Raw genomic sequence first — 22,004 nt, forward strand, 5'->3', positions numbered from 1 at the left:
AGCTGCTGCTGCTGCCCGCTCTGCTAATTGGCTGGCAGGTGGCCGTGGCAACACTAGTGTGGCTCTGGGAGAGAAAAAATAGGAGGACATCAAGCTTCCTGGTGTTCTAGACCAGAGATGTAAGTGTTGCTCAAGAATGCAGGCACTGCAGATGTGCAAACACACACACACACACACACATACACACACACACACACACACACACACACACACACACACACACACACACACACACACACACACACACACGGATGTGCACACACACATTGTCACAGTCTCTCTCTCTCTCTCTCTCTCTCAGTATGGTGGCTAGAATACCGTTGGTGCCAGCATGTTTCCTGCCTCACCAGTCTGAGAGATAGATGGCATTCTGCAGAGGCTGGCACAGCTCCTCCTTATGTTTCCTTTACATTCCCAGGCAATGTCTGTGTATTCTCTGATCTCCTCCTTTTACGTCTCCCCTCTGCAAGTTTCTCTTCCTCTTCTGTCCTCTCCTCTGTTCTCTTATCACCTCCGCTATTTCCCTCTCTTTTTGCTTCGTTCTTTTTTCACACTGTGTTCTCCCTTTTCCTCTCCTCTCTTCTCCTCTCCTCTCCTGCGCCAGTGTTAATGAGGATGTGGGGGAGCTGGTTGTCGGTTGAGTAAGCTCAGTATCAGATGATTAATTGCTGGAGGTGGGCATGGTGACCCAGGGACAGTCTGGCGCGGGGACATAAGGTTGCAGCACGGCATACCCTCCTTTTTCTCTCTCTAGCTCCATTTCTCTCTCTCCCTCTTTCTGTCTTCCTCAGCGACTTGCTCTCTATCTTTGTCTCTGTCTCGTTTACCCTCTCTCGTTCTCTCTCCACTCCATCTCTTCTCCTTGTTGTTGGCGTGTTGTGAGCAGACTCCCCTGTCTGCTGTCTGACCTACACATGTACTGTAGCCAGTGAGAGCTGGGCTGGGGTGGGGCCGGTGTTGTGTGGGATTGCATTCTTGCACATATGTGTGCGGCTGTTAATTAAGATAAAAGGCCTCAGGAAGGTGAGCAGACCCACAACAGCTGTTCATCAACGTAATGCTAATTGCACGGTGGTCTGCAGTAGATGTGTTTATCTGTGTGTGTTCTGTTCTGAGTGGTCAGAATGGGGCAGGCTTTTGGCTGCGGTGGGTCAGCAGTCAGCTGACCTTGGCTCTCAATGGCTGGAGGTTAAAGCCTTCCCCCTGACTGGTCAGAAGTTACCAGGCCTTGGCTCCAATTGGCCAGAGAGCAGTGGATACTGTATGTGATTGGTCCGAAGGCAGCAGGGCTCTGTTCTCTCTGTACCCAGCGATCTTGGCAGGAGCAGGCGGTCGCTGGACTCTGCATCTAAATTTAGATTAATGGAGGGAGAGCTGGGTACGTTTTGTAGTTAATAGCAGTGACATGGAGGGGCCAGCATATTACCAGAGCCTGAACAGAGCGGGAGCCCTGTCTGTCCCACACACACACACTGCCTGGGGGAACTGAGACCTCATCTATTTCTCAGGGTCTGTTTTTATTTACCGCTTCTTTGACTTCATTTTCCAACCAGAAGCTTTGTTTCGGCTCCGACTATGGAGTCTGTTTCACTGCTCCTAACTTACCACTACTGTTGGCTATAAAGGAGCCATATTGGAAGTAAAGTGATGATGCTGCTCTGTGAGGAGCTCTCTGTTGGTCCATATTGTTGGTTCTTCTGCCAAATCCTTTCCTTGTTTTCATCGGTAATTGTACACTCTGTAGGCTACCTCTATCTGTCTTACTCTCTCTGTCTCGGTTGTTCCAGTACTGCTGTACACTCCCTCCCTCCATCCTCCTCTCTCTCTCTCTGTCATATTGAGCTGTCCGTCAGTGTGGGGTGGCTCTCTGTCGGTGTGATGGATGGGGAACGCGTAGGAGGAGCAGCCATCTTTAATAGACATGCGGATTGAAATGCTGGGGAACTAAATGTTAAGGGCATCATAAAACATCCACTTCCCGACCCTCACCTTGTTGCCCCCCCATACCAACCCCTTCACCACCACCACAGGCCCCGTCAATAAGCACTGTTCCAGCTGCCATATTTTCTCCGTGGCAGGAAGGTAAGGTGGTAAAGTGATGGCTGCTGGGTGATGTCCACCGGGCCACAGGGTCGAATAACTCAATCCCCACGGAGGAGAGGTCAAAAGCGGTCAAGGACCAAGGCCAGGCAGGGAGAGTGATTTTAATGGCAGAGGAGTCTCTGTGTCTTGTGTGAAGCATTGACCCTGCTCATAATTCCAATTGGCTGGCTTGTTTGATACTGTCCCAAATCCCCTCAGTGTGAGAAGGGATTGGCTTTGCTTGAGCGGCTGGAACTGGCTGTGTGTGCGCGTGTGCGTGCGTGCATTTGAGCAGTCATTCTGTATGTGTGTTGTGTGTTTATTGTGCAACTTGTTCTCTTTAGTTGCTCTTTACTGTATCTCTCTCTCTTCAGACCATCTCCCAATTTAACATTGCGTTCCAGAGGGGTACATTTAAGCCAATGGTTTTTGGGTCTAAAAAGGAATGAAGTCAACTCAACCCTGCACATTCAGCCATTAATCATAATAATTCGGTTGGCGTTCAACAGTGAATTGGATTCCTGTAGTCTATGCGACCTCTACAACCCAGTAAAAAATGCTAGTATTCTAAAATGTTAAAGATAATGAGCAGAGACACACACTGTATCTGGCCAACTACCACCAGGTCCTCAGTCTGTCAGTATCCACAATGGATGCACTTTATAGCCAGCATCAAGACTTCAACACCAAGGTACAGTCAAGGGCATGGAGAGGGTTGAGGCCTATAGGATAGTATATAGATGGTAATAGGGTTATAGGGTAGTATGTAGACTGTATTAGGGCTATAGGGTAGTATGTAGATGGTATTAGGGTTATAGGGTAGTATGTAGATGGTATTAGGGTTATAGGGTAGTATGTAGACGGTATTAGGGTTATAGGATAGTATGTAGACGGTATTAGGGTTATAGGATAGTATGTAGACGGTATTAGGGTTATAGGGTAGTATGTAGATGGTATTAGGGTTATAGGATAGCATGTAGACGATATTAGGTCTATAGGATAGTATGTAAATGGTATTAGGGTTATAGGATAGTATGTAGATGGTATTAGGGTTATAGGATAGTATGTAGACTATTAGGGTTATAGGATAGTATGTAAATGGTATTAGGGTTATAGGATAGTATGTAGACTATTAGGGCTATAGGATAGTATGTAGATGGTGTTAGGGCTATAGGATATTATATAGACTGTATTAGGGTTATAGGATAGTATGTAGATGGTATTAGGGTTATAGGATAGTATGTAGACTGTATTAGGGCTATAGGATAGTATATAGACGGTAATAGGGTTATAGGGTAGTATGTAGACTGTATTAGGGTTATAGGGTAGTATGTAGATGGTGTTAGGGTTATAGGATAGTATGTAGATGGTATTAGGGCTATAGGATAGTATGTAGATGGTATTAGGGCTATAGGATAGTATGTAGATGGTATTAGGGCTATAGGATAGTATGTAGATGGTATCAGGGCTATAGGATAGTATGTAGAAGATATTAGGTCTATAGGATAGTATGTAGACGGTATTAGGGTTATAGGGTAGTATGTAGACGGTATTAGGGTTATAGGGTAGTATGTAGATGGTATTAGGGTTATAGGGTAGTATATAGACGGTATTAGGGTTATAGGGTAGTATGTAGACGGTATTAGGGTTATAGGATAGTATGTAGACGGTATTAGGGTTATAGGATAGTATGTAGACGGTATTAGGGTTATAGGGTAGTATGTAGATGGTATTAGGGTTATAGGATAGCATGTAGACGATATTAGGTCTATAGGATAGTATGTAAATGGTATTAGGGTTATAGGATAGTATGTAGATGGTATTAGGGTTATAGGATAGTATGTAGACTATTAGGGTTATAGGATAGTATGTAAATGGTATTAGGGTTATAGGATAGTATGTAGACTATTAGGGCTATAGGATAGTATGTAGATGGTGTTAGGGCTATAGGATATTATATAGACTGTATTAGGGTTATAGGATAGTATGTAGATGGTATTAGGGTTATAGGATAGTATGTAGACTGTATTAGGGCTATAGGATAGTATATAGACGGTAATAGGGTTATAGGGTAGTATGTAGACTGTATTAGGGTTATAGGGTAGTATGTAGATGGTGTTAGGGTTATAGGATAGTATGTAGATGGTATTAGGGCTATAGGATAGTATGTAGATGGTATTAGGGCTATAGGATAGTATGTAGATGGTATTAGGGCTATAGGATAGTATGTAGATGGTATTAGGGCTATAGGATAGTATATAGACTGTATTAGGGCTATAGGATAGTATGTAGACGGTATTAGGGTTATAGGATAGTATGTAGATGGTATTAGGGTTATAGGATAGTATGTAGACTGTATTAGGGTTATAGGATAGTATGTAGACTGTATTAGGGTTATAGGGTAGTATGTAGATGGTATTAGGGTTATAGGATAGTATGTAGATGGTGTTAGGGCTATAGGATAGTATATAGACTGTATTAGGGTTATAGGATAGTATGTAGATGGTGTTAGGGTTATAGGATAGTATGTAGATGGTATTAGGGTTATAGGATAGTATGTAGATGGTATCAGGGCTATAGGATAGTATGTAGATGGTATTAGGGTTATAGGATAGTATGTAGACTGTATTAGGGTAATAGGATAGTATGTAGATGGTATTAGGGTTATAGGATAGTATGTAGACTATTAGGGTTATAGGATAGTATGTAAATGGTATTGGGGCTATAGGATAGTATATAGACTCTATTACGGTTATAGGATAGTATGTAGAAGGTATTAGGGTTATAGGATAGTATGTAGATGGTTATAGGATAGTATATAGACTGTATTAGGGTTATAGGATAGTATGTAGATGGTATTAGGGTTATAGGATAGTATGTAGATGGTATTAGGGTTATAGGATAGTATGTAAATGGTATTAGGGCTATAGGATAGTATGTAGATGGTATTAGGGCTATAGGGTAGTATGTAGATGGTGTTAGGGCTATAGGATAGTATGTAGATGGTATTAGGGTTATAGGATAGTATGTAGACGGTATTAGGGTTATAGGATAGTATGTAGACGATATTAGGTCTATAGGATAGTATGTAGATGGTATTAGGGTTATAGGATAGTATGTAGATGGTATTAGGGCTATAGGATAGTATGTAGATGGTATTAGGGCTATAGGATAGTATATAGACTGTATTAGGGTTATAGGATAGTATGTAGATGGTGTTAGGGCTATAGGATAGTATATAGACTGTATTAGGGTTATAGGATAGTATGTAGATGGTGTTAGGGTTATAGGATAGTATGTAAATGGTATTAGGGCTATAGGGTAGTATGTAGACTGTATTAGGGTTATAGGGTAGTATGTAGATGGTGTTAGGGCTATAGGATAGTATATAGACTGTATTAGGGTTATAGGGTAGTATGTAGATGGTATTAGGGTTATAGGATAGTATGTAGATGGTATTAGGGTTATAGGATAGTATGTAGATGGTATTAGGGCTATAGGATAGTATGTAGATGGTATTAGGGCTATAGGATAGTATGTAGATGGTATTAGGGCTATAGGATAGTATATAGACTGTATTAGGGTTATAGGGTAGTATGTAGATGGTGTTAGGGCTATAGGATAGTATATAGACGGTATTAGGGTTATAGGATAGTATGTAGATGGTATTAGGGCTATAGGATAGTATGTAGATGGTATTAGGGGTATAGGATAGTATGTAGATGGTATTAGGGCTATAGGATAGTATGTAGATGGTATTAGGGTTATAGGGTAGTATGTAGACTGTATTAGGGCTATAGGGTAGTATGTAGATGGTATTAGGGTTATAGGGTAGTATGTAGATGGTATTAGGGTTATAGGGTAGTATATAGACTGTATTAGGGCTATAGGATAGTATGTAGATGGTATTAGGCCTATAGGATTGTATGTAAATGGTATTAGGGCTATAGGATAGTATGTAGATGGTATTAGGGTTATAGGATAGTATGTAGATGGTATTAGGGCTATAGGATAGTATGTAGATGGTATTAGGGCTATAGGATAGTATGTAGATGGTATTAGGGTTATAGGATAGTATGTAGATGGTGTTAGGGCTATAGGATAGTATGTAGATGATATTAGGGTTATAGGATAGTATATAGACTGTATTAGGGTTATAGGGTAGTATGTAGATGGTGTTAGGGCTATAGGATAGTATATAGACTGTATTAGGGTTATAGGATAGTATATAGACTGTATTAGGGTTATTGGGTAGTATGTAGACGGTATTAGGTCTATAGGATAGTATGTAGACGATATTAGGTCTATAGGATAGTATGTAGATGGTATTAGGGCTATTGGATAGTATATAGATGGTATTAGGGTTATAGGATAGTATATAGACTGTATTAGGGCTATAGGATAGTATGTAGACGGTATTAGGGTTATAGGATAGTATGTAGATGGTATTAGGGTTATAGGATAGTATGTAGACTGTATTAGGGTTATAGGATAGTATGTAGATGGTATTAGGGATATAGGATAGTATGTAGATGGTGTTAGGGCTATAGGATAGTATGTAGACTGTATTAGGGCTATAGGATAGTATGTAGATGGTATTAGGGCTATAGGATAGTATGTAGATGGTGTTAGGGCTATAGGATAGTATGTAGACGGTATTAGGGCTATAGGATAGTATGTAGACTGTATTAGGTCTATAGGATAGTATGTAGATAGTGTTAGGGTTATAGGATAGTATGTAGATAGTGTTAGGGCTATAGGATAGTATGTAGATGGTGTTAGGGCTATAGGATAGTATATAGATGGTGTTAGGGCTATAGGATAGTATATAGATGGTGTTAGGGCTATAGGATAGTGTAGACGGTATTAGGGCAATAGGATAGTGTAGACGGTATTAGGGCAATAGGATAGTGTAGACAGTATTAGGGCAATAGGATAGTATTGACGGTATTAGGGCAATAGGATAGTATTGACAGTATTAGGGCAATAGGATAGTGTAGACAGTATTAGGGCAATAGGATAGTATTGACGGTATTAGGGCTATAGGATAGTATTGACAGTATTAGGGCAATAGGATAGTGTAGACAGTATTAGGGCAATAGGATAGTATTGATGGTATTAGGGCAATAGGATAGTATTGACGGTATTAGGGCAATAGGATAGTGTAGACGGTATTAGGGCGATAGGATAGTGTAGACGGTATTAGGGCTATAGGATAGGAGGCCGTCACGGTGTCCGAAGATTGTATGAAGACAAGCAATTCATATGAGCTGCAGAGACCTGATGATATATGAAGGTTTGAATGACAGTGGCAATCATGACTAACACCATGGTTATTGTTAGAGATAAGGTCTGTGAGACTGGAGACAAGTCTTAAGTTATGCTCAGGGTAATGAGCAGTAAAACGTTTGCTGATCAGAGATATCTATCATGAAAATGAGCGGGGTGTCAGCACACTGTAACGCTCTGAAAATAGACACTGACAAAAGTCATTTTTCTGCCAGGACCGAGATCTAACAAGGATAGAAACATTGGTCTTTGTTTGAGTGTCTTTTTATTGGGAAACAAAGAGCTACATGGTGCTGGCTAGAGGCATGGTATGAGCTGCTTGAAGGTAGGCCTGAGCTTTTCTAGAACTAGCTATGATTACAGACAGTAGCTCACAAGGGTTATAGTACACAACAATAGGCTTAGAGCAGTGGTATTCAAAGTCGGGGTCATGACCCCACTGCAGTGGGGTGGCCCCACATTTAAAAAAAATTACAATTAAAATTAAGAGTATAGTTTATTGTATGGGACCATATACAAACGCTTTTGAGAAAGATAAAGGTTATTGAGTAAATGTATTTATTGCTTTCTTTTCATTTTGTAAACATCAACATTAACAGATTTTTAGGTTGTGTCATTAGCTTTGGGGTGGAGTTGGGTCGCAAGAAATTATTGGGGAAAAAATGGGGGCCCCAGAAATTCTGGTGATAAAAAATGGTCTCCCCTCTGAAAAAGTTTGATTACCACTGGGTCAGAGTATGAACCCATAGGCCAAGTGTTCGTGTTACAGCCTCAGTTCTACCAGATCTGACTGCAACCTCCTTGAGACCTGCAGGTTTCCTTTCACAAATCATACATATAGAGGTAATTCATGTCAAAAGTAAACATGAATTCCCATGTCACAGTAACATAGGCTTCCCAATGATTTCCCCGCAGCAATCTCCCTCTCTCTGGCTTTCTTCTTTTACTGTGCTGTAAACGATATGACCCAGGCACAAAATGCAATCCATTCACAGCAATAAAAGAGACAAGTCTGTCAGCAAGCTTTTTATTCAGGCATTTTATACAGGGAACATGGCCAAACTTGTCATCTTTACATCTAAGGGATTCCAATAATGTCCTAGCGCTGCACAAAGAAAAACTCCTCTTTCCTAAATTGTAGTTGGTTCTGTGGATGTGGCGTTTCATTAGTGTGTAATATTCATGACTTGTAGTTGTAATAGTGCCTGCAGGGGGATATCTATGGATGATTTCAGTATTCCTCCATTGCTCAAGGCCTAATTTCTGTTTTACTAACAGTCAGCCCAGCAGGACACAAGACTCAAACTATTTTTGAAACCTATTTTCTGTTTTAGAAACCGTCCTGGGCGATAATATAACTCTTTCTATTCTGTTTACTAAGAGTGGAAAACTAAAGGAACTGAAGTTTCTCACTAGAAGAATCTGTCTCCCCTACCAAAAATGAGGAAAAGAGGCAAATGAAGATTGATTGAGAAGTGGCGAAGGGTGTTGCACGTTGACTGCAGCTGACTCTGCACATCGCATGATGAATCCCATTCAGGGCTGCCGATAATGATCCAAGCCACTCACACAGCGAATGAAGGGAGGGGGAGGTACAAAAGGGGGGTGATCAGCCCCAAAGATACAGCCCCTAACCACCTGACTCCCCGCATGACTCTTATCAAGAACCCCAGTGTAGGCAGACTGTCAGAAGAAACACACCCGGAGAGGTGGGAGAGGGAGTTACAGAAAGACAAGAAGGAGGAAAAATGTTGTGCATTTTTTTGTCAAGCGGCAGTTTTTAAAGGACATCTTCTCAATAAGAGTCTCATCCCATCAGGCCTTGGGCTGTAGTCTGGGTCTCTACTCGGTGTGAGAGGACGACAGCACCTCCTCAGTAGATCATATCAAATGTTGTTCGCTTGGAGGTGAAAGAGAGATGGAGGTCTGGAGAGGCTGAGACAGAGACAGTGATGGAGCGGTAAAAAGCTAACCTTTACCAGTTTGTCTCTCCCTCCCTCTCTCCCTCCTCCCTCTCTGTCTCTTGCTTGATCTTTCTTTTTCTCACTATCTCTCCCTCCCTCTCGCTTGATCTCGCTCTTTTTCTCACTATCTCTCCCTCCTCCCTCTCTGTCTCTTGCTTGATCTCTCTTTTCTCCCTCTCTCTCCTACTCTCTCTCTCTCTCTCTCTCTCTCTCTCTCTCTCGCTGTCTCTCTCTCTCTCTCTCTCTCTCTCTCTCTCTCTGTCTCTCTCTCTCTCTCTGTCTAATGTCCTTATCTCATATGTACCAGCCTATTAAAGGCCCTTAGCAGAGCTGTCTGTCGGCATTACTGAGTTAGACACAAACACTTCTCACATCTAGACTGAAAGAACAGATGCTGTTACTTGTATTTCTCAAACACACCGCCTCAAAGCTAAAGGCTCAAACTCAGACCCACCCCTCACACATTCACACACACACCTGATGGTCTTTCAGCAGAGTGAATAATTACCTTGCCAAAGGGCACCACTGTCATCCCTGGCTGGTATTTAAAGGCCTGTCACTGAATTTTAATCACACCTTTCCTCAGCTTTGCTTAGTTAAGTGGAAATGTCCTCTTTGTTGGCTGATCCAGAGACCAGAGACCTGATGCCTTCATCATAACCTACAGATAACACTGTCTTATTGGCTAACGCAGACAGATATTATCCTTAATGTCAACACTGTGATGGACACATATCTCTCTTTGTTGTGCACAGATGAACAGTTGACCCCATTGAGACAGACTGGAGGGGGCTCATATTGTTGGCACAGTAACATGATGTATTTATTGATCATTGTGGTCATGGTCAAAATAGGTTTGAGGACCTTTAGGTTTTCTGTGACACGTCCGTGACCAGAACAGAAAGCCAACTGCATCCCAGAGGACTGAGTGACGTGAAATGTCCAATGGAAACGTTAAGCAAATAGCAGCAATCAGAGATTTCAGCACCATGGACAGCAATTCTTTGCAACTGCATCTACAAGGTCAGTTGAAATGTAGCAGGATTATGAAACTAGTGACTTGCTTAGTATGTGACAACTGATTGTAGTTTCACTATATTGTTGATGGTTGTTCATGTTTCTATACTAAAGGCTTTGTTTTTCTCTTCACAAGACTAATAGGATAAAATAATGATTTACAGTGTCTGAAGCCATTGTGAAATGATTCTAATCTAATTAGTTGATTCAGTTTGACTCCACTGTATTCTCCGGGCTGTTCCTGTTCCTTTCCAACAATCTCTCACTGCGTCACATACTCACACAGGCACGCACACATACAGTTTGACTTTTTCTTTATCTTTCCATTGGAAAATGAGACCCTGGTCTCAATTGGGCTCCCCTGATTAAATAAAAGTTAAGAAATAAAATAAAAAAGTTAATAAATAAAATACAAAACATTAAGAGCACCTTCCTCAATTCGTCAGGGCATGGACTCTACAAAGTCTCGAAAGCAGACCACCACATACCACCCTACCCCATATACAATTCATGTCTCAATTATCTCAAGGCTTAAAAATCCTCCTTTAACCTGTATCCTCCCCTTCATCTACACTAAATTAAGTGGATTTAATAAGTGACAACAATAAGGGATCATAGCTCAGCCTCTGTCACTGCCTGTGTAAGTGGTGAATAGTGCGTAAGGCCCAGTTAGTGTTCCATCAGGGCCATGGATGCAGAGCTGGGGGATCATGCAGGCTCAGGCACAGAATCAGGCTGGCTATCTTGGCCTCTGTTTGTTCTTCCCTCCCACATATGAACCAGCTCTGAGGGCCTCTAATCTAACACACGGTGCTAATAACCTCCAGGCTCCACACACCCACTGCTCTGCATGATTGGAATGGCAGTCCAGACAGACCATTAGAATGCTGGAACATGAAACCACTTAGAGCATTCGTGTGTAGGGCCGGCCCTACCTTTTTGGGAGGCCTCAGCGAGATTTGGGGGCCCCCCACCTAGTGGGTCAAATGTTTAGAAATTTTAAAGTAGATTTTCTGCAATTCTGCGCATTTTGCCACGGGCGGAGAGAAAATGTTGCAGTTTTAAAACTCATTTCAAGCAATTTTACTCATTGTGCCATGGGGCAGACAGAACATTTAGCAGTTTTAAAGGTCATTTCCTGGAATTACCGTCTTCTGAACAGGGTTGGTACCCAGGTAACTGTAGCCTAATCAACTTACATAAGACTGGTGGTCTTAGAAGCCAAGCCACCGTGTGTGGAAATAGATCCTAGGGCCAAATAGTGACACAGCTCACCGATACAGCCGCTGAATATAGAAAGGATAGTCTTGATATTGGTATTAGTAAAGTGAATGGGATATAGGCCCTGTAGATAAAGGAACCTGTGATAGATTTAGTATTGTTGGGTAACAGATGTATGAAGGGATGATGTTGCAAATTGACGTACTACAATTGAGGCCATGTTCCCAGGCAGGTGAGGTAAAGTATTCTGTTGTTGACTCAGACAATAATGGGCAATCAGTGATTAGTTGGTAATATTAATCGTATAGAGGGCATGTTGGGTATAATTAGGAGGTGGGCGACTTATAGTACGCATGCCCTGCAAATAATCTCTCTCTCTGTCTCTCTCTCTCTCTTTCTCTGTCTCTCTCTGTCTCTCTCTCTCTCTTTCTCTGTCTCTCTCTGTTTCTCTCTCATTCGCTCTTCAAGTCTTGTCTTGCTCTTCGGATACACTTTTTCATAGCTCAAGGTTACTTGTGTGAATGTCTATTTATCACTTTTAGCTTTGCACGCCTCCTCCCACCTTCTCATGCCATCACTAGTTATTTTCTCAATTGACTATGGTCCTGTTCCCTATTACTCCTGCTGAAACGCCACTTCCCCAACCAGATGCTCGCACTCACAAAATGTTTTCTCTTCCCAGAGAGAGCCAAAACGCCTCAGTCTGTGCCAGTTCGACAACACTGGTGTCCGCTGTTTCTCTCCCTTTAGACTGTTCCATGTAAACTCTATTCACTCTCCTTCACCACTACCAGCTTCCTCTCTCCCTTTAGGCTGTTCCATGTAAACTCTATTCACTCTCCTTCACCACTACCAGCTTCCTCTCTCCCTTTAGACTGTTCCATGTAAACTCTATTCACTCTCCTTCACCACTACCAGCTTCCTCTCTCCCTTTAGACTGTTCCATGTAAACTCTATTCACTCTCCTTCACCACTACCAGCTTCCTCCCTCCCTGTGTGTCAGCCACTACATTGCTGTTATATAGATTTCACATTCACAAGAACCCTGGCTTCCAAATTAGATTTCTATTCTTCTATCTTGTTGACTTTTTCCCTTTTCTTTCATCATCTCCAGCAAGGTTACCCTGAGGCAGGCGGCGCTTTTATGGAAACAAGGGGGCGTTGGCAGAGGGATGAGGAGATGGAGGAGAGGGGGATGGAGGAGAGGGGGATGGAGGAGAGGGGCTTCGCCGCCAGCCATGCCGTAATCGATCTTGTTTAAAGGGATGTAGTAAGCTGAATGTTGGAACTCATCTCCTCGTTAACAGTTGTCTGGGATTTAATTAAGAAGCCGAACGGATTTAATGTCAAATACATTCCCAAAATGAAGGAGAGAGAAAAGTCACAAATGAAAGAAAGAAAGAAAGAAAGAAAGGAGAGGCTCATTAAAGGAGTTGCATCCTAGTTCCTAGATCCTAGTTGAAACTTTACCCCCTTTTCTCTAGTTTATTTCTCTTTCCTCTTTCTCTCTCTCTTCGTGTCTCTGTAAGGGCCATTAGCACACATTGTCACATCTTTTCTTTGCCGTTGGCGCACAATATGACTATATGCAAATTAGCCAAAATAAAGATTTCATCGACATTGAGACGTTCTGGCTCCCAGTGATTTTGTCAAGCGAAACAAGATATAAGACTGGAGCCTGTTTCTCTACAATTGAAGTAATAAGTTATTTTGTGTACTTTATAGATTTTTTGAATGTTGGAAACCACAGTTAATGCCATCATATCATCCTTACACTATATCATCAACATGACACTGAAACAAAAGAATGTGAAAAGATAAAACAGACAACTCCACGGCATGACCCACATTAAATACAACTTTATTTAGGTCGGAGAACTTGTAGTTTGTATATGTGTATATGTATATATATCTGACGGTCAGTTCTGTTTCTATTGTGTGCTGAGAGGACAAGCATCGCCCTGTGGCCTATGGAAGGCCAACTGTCCACAAGTCTGTTGGCACTCCATTGGACAACAATAAGACAGTCACCATAACAACACTGCCCATCCTACAGCAACATTATCTCTTCTTCCAACCAGCAGCACCCTCTGTTTGAGCAGCCATAGAGGGGCACGGTGGAGTCTCAGTGATATATTGCTGTTCATTTGCAAGGATGGGGTGAGGATTGGAGCGAGGGACTGAGGAAGGTAGAGAGGCGGTACATGTGACCCAGCAGTCATGACAGTCCAGCAGTGTCTCTGTTAGTTTTCTAGTTGGCAGGAGGGGGTGGGGCTCCACCTCAAGGCGTTTTACTCCATATCTCCTCTGAAAGGTGTGTCCAGATGTGTTATCCAGATGTTCTGCTACAGGGCTGGTGGAGGGATGGAGGGATAGAGGTGAGTGGGGTGTCAGTAGGTTAGGCAGGTTGGCACACCTCTAGTCCTAAGCCTGCTTTCCAGGAAGTCTTCTTGTCTTTAATCTGACAGATTGGAAGGAGGCTGAGGTAAAATAGGAGCAGGAGCACCCATACCAGCCTGTGTGTCTACAAGGGCTGGAGGTACTGTGTACATAATCTTCTTCGTTCAGGTCTCTGTAGCACTGCGATGTGTGTGTGTTTGCGCCGGCGTGTGTGTGTGTTCTCACTGTTAATCCGAGAGATTAGCCAGATGAGCTCCGAGCTGGACTCTGGCGGGCGGAGATAGAGGGAGAGAAAGAGAGATGGATGAGGACCTGCCCACAGTGGAGTTCAGCGCCAGGGCAGGGGAGGTAGCCCCGACACAGGAACATGGGGGCATGGAGGTTAGGGGAGCTGGCCAGGTCACAGTGAGAGGAGAGACACAGAGAGGATAGGAGGGCATGTTATGGGTAGGGGAAAAGAGAGCCCAGATGGGCAGAGAGGAGTAGGAAGAGGAGTGGGATGAGTTTAGGCCAATGGCAGACTTCCACACACTAGTTGGTAAATCCCAACATTACAAACTGCGACATGAGGCTATACTTCCCTGCATGCCAACTCTGAGAGGGACAGGGTCTTGCCAGGCACTACTTGCATCAGTTTACTATGAGACAGGGAAGGTACTATGCTTACATGCACAATTCTGTTGGAGTATCTGGGTATTCAGATGAACTCTGTGGAATGCTAATGGGGATCTCAATAAACAAACAAATAAACTGCACTTGGACTCTAATATGTTCTGAATACTGTCTAGACTGTTTGCATGCTTACTACTGTATATTTATATTCCATTGATGGTTGCATGAGGCACATTTTCCCTAAAGGTAGCAAGCACTAACAACTAACGCAGAGCGTTACATCATTTTCTTTTACTTCAATCACTTCCTTTCATGTTTAATTTGTTCCTAAGAGGTCCAAAACCGCCTCTTAACAATTGCAAATATTCACCAGAAAGCTGTCATGCAAACAACCGTACTCTGAATGTAATGTTTACATGCCAAATACTGACTTAAAAATCCCAAACAAATTGTTTAGGAAAGGAGTATTGTACACTCGTTTCACTTGAAATTAGCTCATTCGGATTACTGGACTCTTCTTGTCTAATACGGGTGTTTACTTGTTTAATTCAGACTTATTTAATTCTGACTAATAGCAGATTATTAGTGTGCATTTAAACACAGCAGGTGTGACTATGAGAATTGACTGTGACACTAGTGATAAACCAGACAGATCTATTTTACAAACATCATCTGAACGAGGGAGAACCACCACAGCCAAACCACTGCATATTGTCTTTTCAAGTAAAACATTTGCTCAGAGGAAAACCAAATCATCAGTAAGCATCAGGGGTCTGAAGTGTAGACTGGGGTTTATGCGTCTGAATAGACAGTAATATCTTAAAAGATAATTTAGTCTTTGTGATGTTAGTGGTTAAAGTTCCCTGCTGGACCCTGCAGGGCTGTTCTAGCAGCAGCAGAGACAGTCAGTCTGAGAGAGGCAGCAACGGCAGTCTGAGAGAGGCAGCAGAGAGGCAGTCTGAGAGAGGCAGCAACGGCAGTCTGAGAGAGGCAGCCTGAGAGAGGCAGCCTGAGAGAAGCAGCAACGGCAGCAGCCTAACAGAGATGTTGTGGTTATGGCCTCATAAAGACAGGAGCTACTCCCCTCTTTAACAGTAAATGAAACACCCAAACACTTTGATGTTCAGATCTCACTTACAGTACATCCCATATATAGCCTTGTGAGTAAGCCTTTCTCTCTTTTATTCTGTCTCTCTCTTCTATTCTCCCCACAGTCACATCGCTCCATCTCTACCTGACATGATGCTCCCGTACCCCCCACAGGAGGAGGACTTTATAGTGAGTGGTTCCTGATCCAAGTCACACACTGGCCTCCCAGGCCTCAGTGCTACAGAAACCCCACTAAGCTCTCTCCAGACCAATCAGAGCACAGCAGTGCCATTTAATCACTTCTGTTACATTGAGGTTTTTCCTTTTTACAAATACATTAGTAATACCATATATTATGCATTCAGTGTTCAAAGTATGACACCTGCCATTGGAAAATACATAGCCGGGAAATCATCACGTAGTCTATATAGGTGCTATGAGTCCATTTCCAAACAGCCCATATTGTCAGGACAGAATCAGTTGTCCCTAAATTAGAGAAATAAAGTATTTTGTCTAGTGTTGCTGTTTGTGAAATGGACATGAGTTCAGCCAGCCAGTGGCTATTCATCTTGATGAGATGGCTGTTAACTGAAGGCTAAGCTGCTGGGTCAGGGAGCCATAACACAACTATCCACTATACCCCTCGCTGTGCTGCTCGCTGTGCTCCTCGCTGTGCGCCTCACTGTGCTCCTCGCTGTGCTCCTCGCTGTGCTCCTCGCTGTGCTGCTCGCTGTGCTCCTCGCTGTGCTGCTCGCTGTGCTGCTCGCTGTGCTCCTCGCTGTGCTCCTCGCTGTGCTCCTCGCTGTGCTCCTCGCTCACATCCTAATAATCCTAACTTGATTTCCAGGAATACATTTCGCCCTCTCTCGGTGGAAGCCTTAATTAGTTTTATTTTAATTTATTCCAGATAACGATCAGACTTTAGCGAACACATGCCGTTTGTCAGGAAAGAGAAATCTCCCACACACAGCCGAAGTTATCAAAGCTTGAAATCAGGAATCCTGACTGCAACAAAATGTAATCTTTTTCATACAGAGGGGACAATAGAAGGAGCTGAATACTCTACATCTCCTTCTCTCTCCTCCACTTTAATTAAAAAAGCTCTCTGAATCTCTCATTTCTCCCCTTCTCCCTCTCCCACATTCATGCTCACTCTCTCTCTCTCCCCCTCCCTCTCTATCATGTGTGGAGAGGCAAGTGCCTATCTCTATGCAGAATCAAGTTATTTCTCTCACGTTGAACTTAAGCCCTGTCCCATATTTTTGTCTGGCGATTGCTTTTGCTTTCTCTCTTTGCTCTCTCTTTCTTTCTTTCTTTCTTTCTTTCTTTCTTTCTTTCTTTCTTTCTTTCTTTCTTTCTTTCTTTCTTTCTTTCTTTCTTTCTTTCTTTCTTTCTTTCTTTCTTTCTTTCTTTCTTTCTTTCTTTCTTTCTTTCTTTCTTTCTTTCTTTCTTTCTTTCTTTCTCTCTTTTCTATAACATAGAGGTTACATAATTCAGGGAGAGAGAGATGATTGATAGAATGTCATACCTTTAGAATAAACATTGGGTGGGACAGCCTATCAGGATGACATAGGGGTGGGGTAGGATAGCCTATCGGGATGACATAGGGGTGGGCTGGGATAGCCTATCGGGATGACATAGGGGTGGGGAGAGAGAGGGTTGGGGTAGGATAGCCTATCGGGATGACATAGGGGTGGGGAGAGAGAGGGTTGGGGTGGGATAGCCTATCGGGATGACATAGGGGTGGGGAGAGAGAGGGTTGGGGTGGGATAGCCTATCGGGATGACATAGGGGTGGGGAGAGAGAGGGTTGGGGTGTGATAGCCTATCGGGATGACATAGGGGTGGGGAGAGAGAGGGTTGGGGTGGGATAGCCTATCGGGATGACATAGGGGTGGGGAGAGAGAGGGTTGGGGTGGGATAGCCTATCGGGATGACATAGGGGTTGGGAGAGAGAGGGTTGGGCTGGGATAGCCTATCGGGATGACATAGGGGTGGGGAGAGAGAGGGTTGGGCTGGGATAGCCTATCAGGATGACATAGGGGTGGGGAGAGAGAGGGTTGGGCTGGGATAGCCTATCGGGATGACATAGGGGTTGGGAGAGAGAGGGTTGGGGTGGGATAGCCTATCGGGATGACATAGGGGTGGGGAGAGAGAGGGTTGGGGTGGGATAGCCTATCGGGATGACATAGGGGTGGGGAGAGAGAGGGTTGGGATAGCCTATCGGGATGATATAGGGGTGGGGAGAGAGAGGGTTGGGGTGGGATAGCCTATCGGGATGACATAGGGGTGGGGAGAGAGAGGGTTGGGGTGGGATAGCCTATCGGGATGACATAGGGGTGGGCTGGGATAGCCTATCGGGATGACATAGGGGTGGGGAGAGAGAGGGTTGGGGTGTGATAGCCTATCGGGATGACATAGGGGTGGGGAGAGAGAGGGTTGGGGTGGGATAGCCTATCGGGATGACATAGGGGTGGGGTGGGATAGCCTATCGGGATGACATAGGGGTGGGGAGAGAGAGGGTTGGGGTGGGATAGCCTATCGGGATGACATAGGGGTGGGGAGAGAGAGGGTGGGGTGGGATAGCCTATCGGGATGACATAGGGGTGGGCTGGGATAGCCTATCGGGATGACATAGGGGTGGGAGAGAGAGGGTGGGGGTGGGATAGCCTATCGGGATGACATAGGGGTGGGGAGAGAGAGGGTTGGGGTGGGATAGCCTATCGGGATGACATAGGGGTGGGCTGGGATAGCCTATCGGGATGACATAGGGGTGGGGAGAGAGAGGGTTGGGGTGTGATAGCCTATCGGGATGACATAGGGGTGGGGAGAGAGAGGGTTGGGGTGGGATAGCCTATCGGGATGACATAGATGTGGGGAGAGAGAGGGTTGGGGTGGGATAGCCTATCGGGATGACATAGGGGTGGGGAGAGAGAGGGTTGGGGTGGGATAGCCTATCAGGATGACATAGGGGTTGGGAGAGAGAAGGTTGAGGTGGGATATGGGAGCATTGGGAAAGATTGGAGGAAGGGTCCATACAGAAACAAATGGAAGATGCCCTATGAAAGGAGAATGCTACCTCACCTGAATGACAGTGTGCAGTTCACGAAAACATTCATAGATGTTTGTAGGTGTTTTCTGTATTTAGCAAAGTAGGTAGTGAGATTAGAGGTTTGAGTTGAGGTAAACGTGTGTGATGATGGGTGTGCTAGTTACTACTGTTCCTGTCGATGAATGCTTCATGACAGCACTCTAAATATCAATGCCTCACTGTGTGCATACTGTATTTTTTGCATATATATGTTTTTACAGGGTACAGTAGTCTGGCTACAGCGAGGGGTTGTCTGGTGAGGTGTTGCAGCAAATTACATAAAAAGTTTAATCCAGCTCAATCTGGTGGCCCCTCACCCTACAGAGTCACTCCTCCCCTCGTCCCTCCTCTCGCCCTCCTGTGTGTCCCCCTTTAGCCCGAGGGCAGGTAGGGCATCTCATTGTGGTAGTTGTAGTCCGGGCAGACCTTCTGGACCAGGCGGTAGTCTGTACTGTAGAAGGAGATGTAGATACAGATGACCTTGAAGGGCTTGGAACAGATCCAGGAGACATGGCTCTGTGTCTGCTCCTGGAAGCAGGTCTTGGACGGGTCGTAGTTGCACAGCGACGTGCGCTTGCTGCGGTCCACCTTCTCATAGTCCACGCGGCAGTTGAAGATCTTAGAGTCCTTGGGGTAGACCACGCTCTGGCGCTCCAGGTCAAACTCCACCGCCTTGACCGGCGGCACCAGGCTGACTGAGATGTTGCCCTGGCCCGTGGAGTTGTGGCGGAAGTAGACGCTGAACGTTCCGTTGCCATGGTCTACGATCTTGCCGGTAATCAGCAGATTGAGGCGCACCGTCTTGATATTAGAGTAAAAGTCTCCCCAGCCAAACATCTTCTTGAACTTGCCAGTTTTGACGATGGGCCGGCGTTTGACGCGGGAGGAAGAGGAGGTGTCTGGCTTCATCAGGTCACTACCCAGCATCTCCCAGAACTCCTGCTTGGAGAAGGGAATGGGTGAGCGGTAGGGCAGCTCCAGGGAGGTGGCATTGGCTGCCCGACTTTTACTCTGGAGCATCCAGCGACTCAGGGGGGAAAGGGGAGTCTGACTCCCCAGGAGACCCACCGTCTTAGAGGACGACCCGTCTGCTGAGGAGCTCTTGGGGCTTGGAGAGTCATCTTCTTGACCCAGGGCCAGCTGGAGATAGAGGGATATGGAGAGAGAGAATGAGGAAAAGAGAGAGGGGGAGAGTGTGTGTTTGAGAGAGTGAGAGAGGGGGAGAGGGTGTGTGAGAGAAAAAGGGTGAAAGGGAAAGTGAGAGAGAGAAAAGAGAGATGGAAAGAGAGATGGAAAGAGAGATGGAAAGAGGAGAAAAAAGGGGAAAGTGGAGTTATTATCAAGGGAGTAAAAAACAAGGCCAGAAAAGCAATGAAAGATGTAATCGATACTTCATTTAGCTCCTGGTGCTATAGGTATCAACTGTGACATTCTATCAATGTTGTACTTTTCTAAATGAATGTTTGAGTATGCAGGTATATATGTTGCTTCTGTTACATTCTGGTGTCTATTCAGGTTGAGAACAGATATACCTTAATGTCTGCTTTTCAGAGAAGCTATATTGCTCCCCAGGCAGCAGATGAAATACAAATCGACTCCTATACCTTCAGCTACTTGAGAGGCCTGGGGGGATGAAGGTAGAGATTTAAGCCCCATAGTGCAGGCCTGAGTGGAGAAACAATTATTGCTTCGGTGCCTTCGGTGTGGGGTTGGAGGAGGGGCAGGCGAATAAACCTTGATGTGCAATTAAGGTTTTTTACGTTTTAATTAAAAAATCTGTATTGGCACACACACAAAGCTGTCAGATGTTAACAGTGAGTGAGGAGAAAGGAGAGCGAGAGATAAGATAGTCGTGCTGGGCTCAGCCGTGGCTTTGTGGAGTGTGTGAGAGCAGGCTGTAATGGGTAATTATTAGATGGTAATGATCTATTAACAGGTAGGCACTGTCGGCTGTGGGAGCCCGGAGTGCTCTTCTGTCCTTTTGATCTAACCGTGGAGAGGATAGGAGTCTGTCTGTGTAGCCGTTCCTCTGTTTGTGTTAGTGTCATTATGCAATGGATGGTTGCCGGAATGTGTGTGGACAGTACCCTATTAGCGAGGCATAAGTGTGTTTGTGTGCATTCTCTCTCTCGCCAGCCAGCCAGCCAGCCAGCCAGCCAGCCAGCCAGCCAGCGCAGGGTTTTTCCCCAGTGATCCCACTGTTATACAGTGATTCATAATGCATGCTGCTCTGTCTGTGCTCTGATCCATCCACTGTTTTGAGTGTCAGGGCTTCCTTACACCGGCTTAGTCAGGATTATTAAGTTTTACTCATTCTTACTCCATTTTATACAGATTTCTACAGGCTCACTCAGATTTGTTCTCTTGCATTTCAGACAGTCTTGTAATATTGATTTTCTGTCGCTCCAAAACATGCATTTCCTTTCGTAACAACTTGCATTGCAGCAGTCTGTAGAGGATTCCCTACTGATGTTGTTGTGTAATGGTCTAGCTATGGACTCCCAGTCCCCAGACCACAGCCTTTCTGTCTGGTCCCTCTAGGGCTGTTTGAGTTACCTGGTCTGGTTACCTGGGCTGGGCCACAGTCAACACTACACACCCCTGGTCTGGGTACCTGGGCTGGGCCACAGTCAACACTACACACCCCTGGTCAGGGTACCTGGGCTGGGCCACAGTCAACACTACACACCCCTGGTCTGGGTACCTGGGCTGGGCCACAGTCAACACTACACACCCCTGGTCTGGTTACCTGGGCTGGGCCACAGTCAACACTACACACCCCTGGTCTGGTTACCTGGGCTGGGCCACAGTCAACACTACACACCCCTGGTCTGGTTACCTGGGCTGGGCCACAGTCAACACTACACACCCCTGGTCTGGGTACCTGGGCTGGGCCACAGTCAACACTACACACCCCTGGTCTGGGTACCTGGGCTGGGCCACAGTCAACACTACACACCCCTGGTCTGGGTACCTGGGCTGGGCCACAGTCAACACTACACACCCCTGGTCAGGGTACCTGGGCTGGGCCACAGTCAACACTACACACCCCTGGTCTGGTTACCTGGGCTGGGCCACAGTCAACACTACACACCCCTGGTCTGGTTACCTGGGCTGGGCCACAGTCAACACTACACACCCCTGGTCTGGGTACCTGGGCTGGGCCACAGTCAACACTACACACCCCTGGTCTGGGTACCTGGGCTGGGCCACAGTCAACACTACACACCCCTGGTCTGG

At 44.9% G+C, this 22,004-nt stretch overlaps 1 protein-coding gene across 2 annotated transcripts in view; it reads right to left on the reverse strand.

The window, feature by feature from the left end:
* Window positions 1-12,065: 12,065 nt before the first annotated feature.
* Window positions 12,066-22,004, reverse strand: part of LOC115171537 (neurexophilin-1) — a 28,366-nt gene continuing 18,427 nt past the window's right edge. The window contains exons 2-3 of one of the 2 annotated variants that reach the window (XR_003871211.1): window positions 19,082-19,904; window positions 12,066-14,240 (exon numbers count right to left, since the gene is read on the reverse strand). Coding sequence is in view for 1 of the 2 variants with exons in the window: in XM_029728468.1 (XP_029584328.1) it covers window positions 19,137-19,904 (768 nt within the window). In the remaining variant the exon portion in view is untranslated. Of the gene's footprint in view, window positions 14,241-18,346; window positions 19,905-22,004 lie in introns of those variants that run through there. The other variant, XM_029728468.1, reaches the window with a different exon arrangement.

The sequence above is a fragment of the Salmo trutta genome, chromosome 32 (genome assembly GCF_901001165.1).
Source record: "Salmo trutta chromosome 32, fSalTru1.1, whole genome shotgun sequence".
In the NCBI taxonomy this organism is placed as follows: domain Eukaryota; kingdom Metazoa; phylum Chordata; class Actinopteri; order Salmoniformes; family Salmonidae; genus Salmo; species Salmo trutta.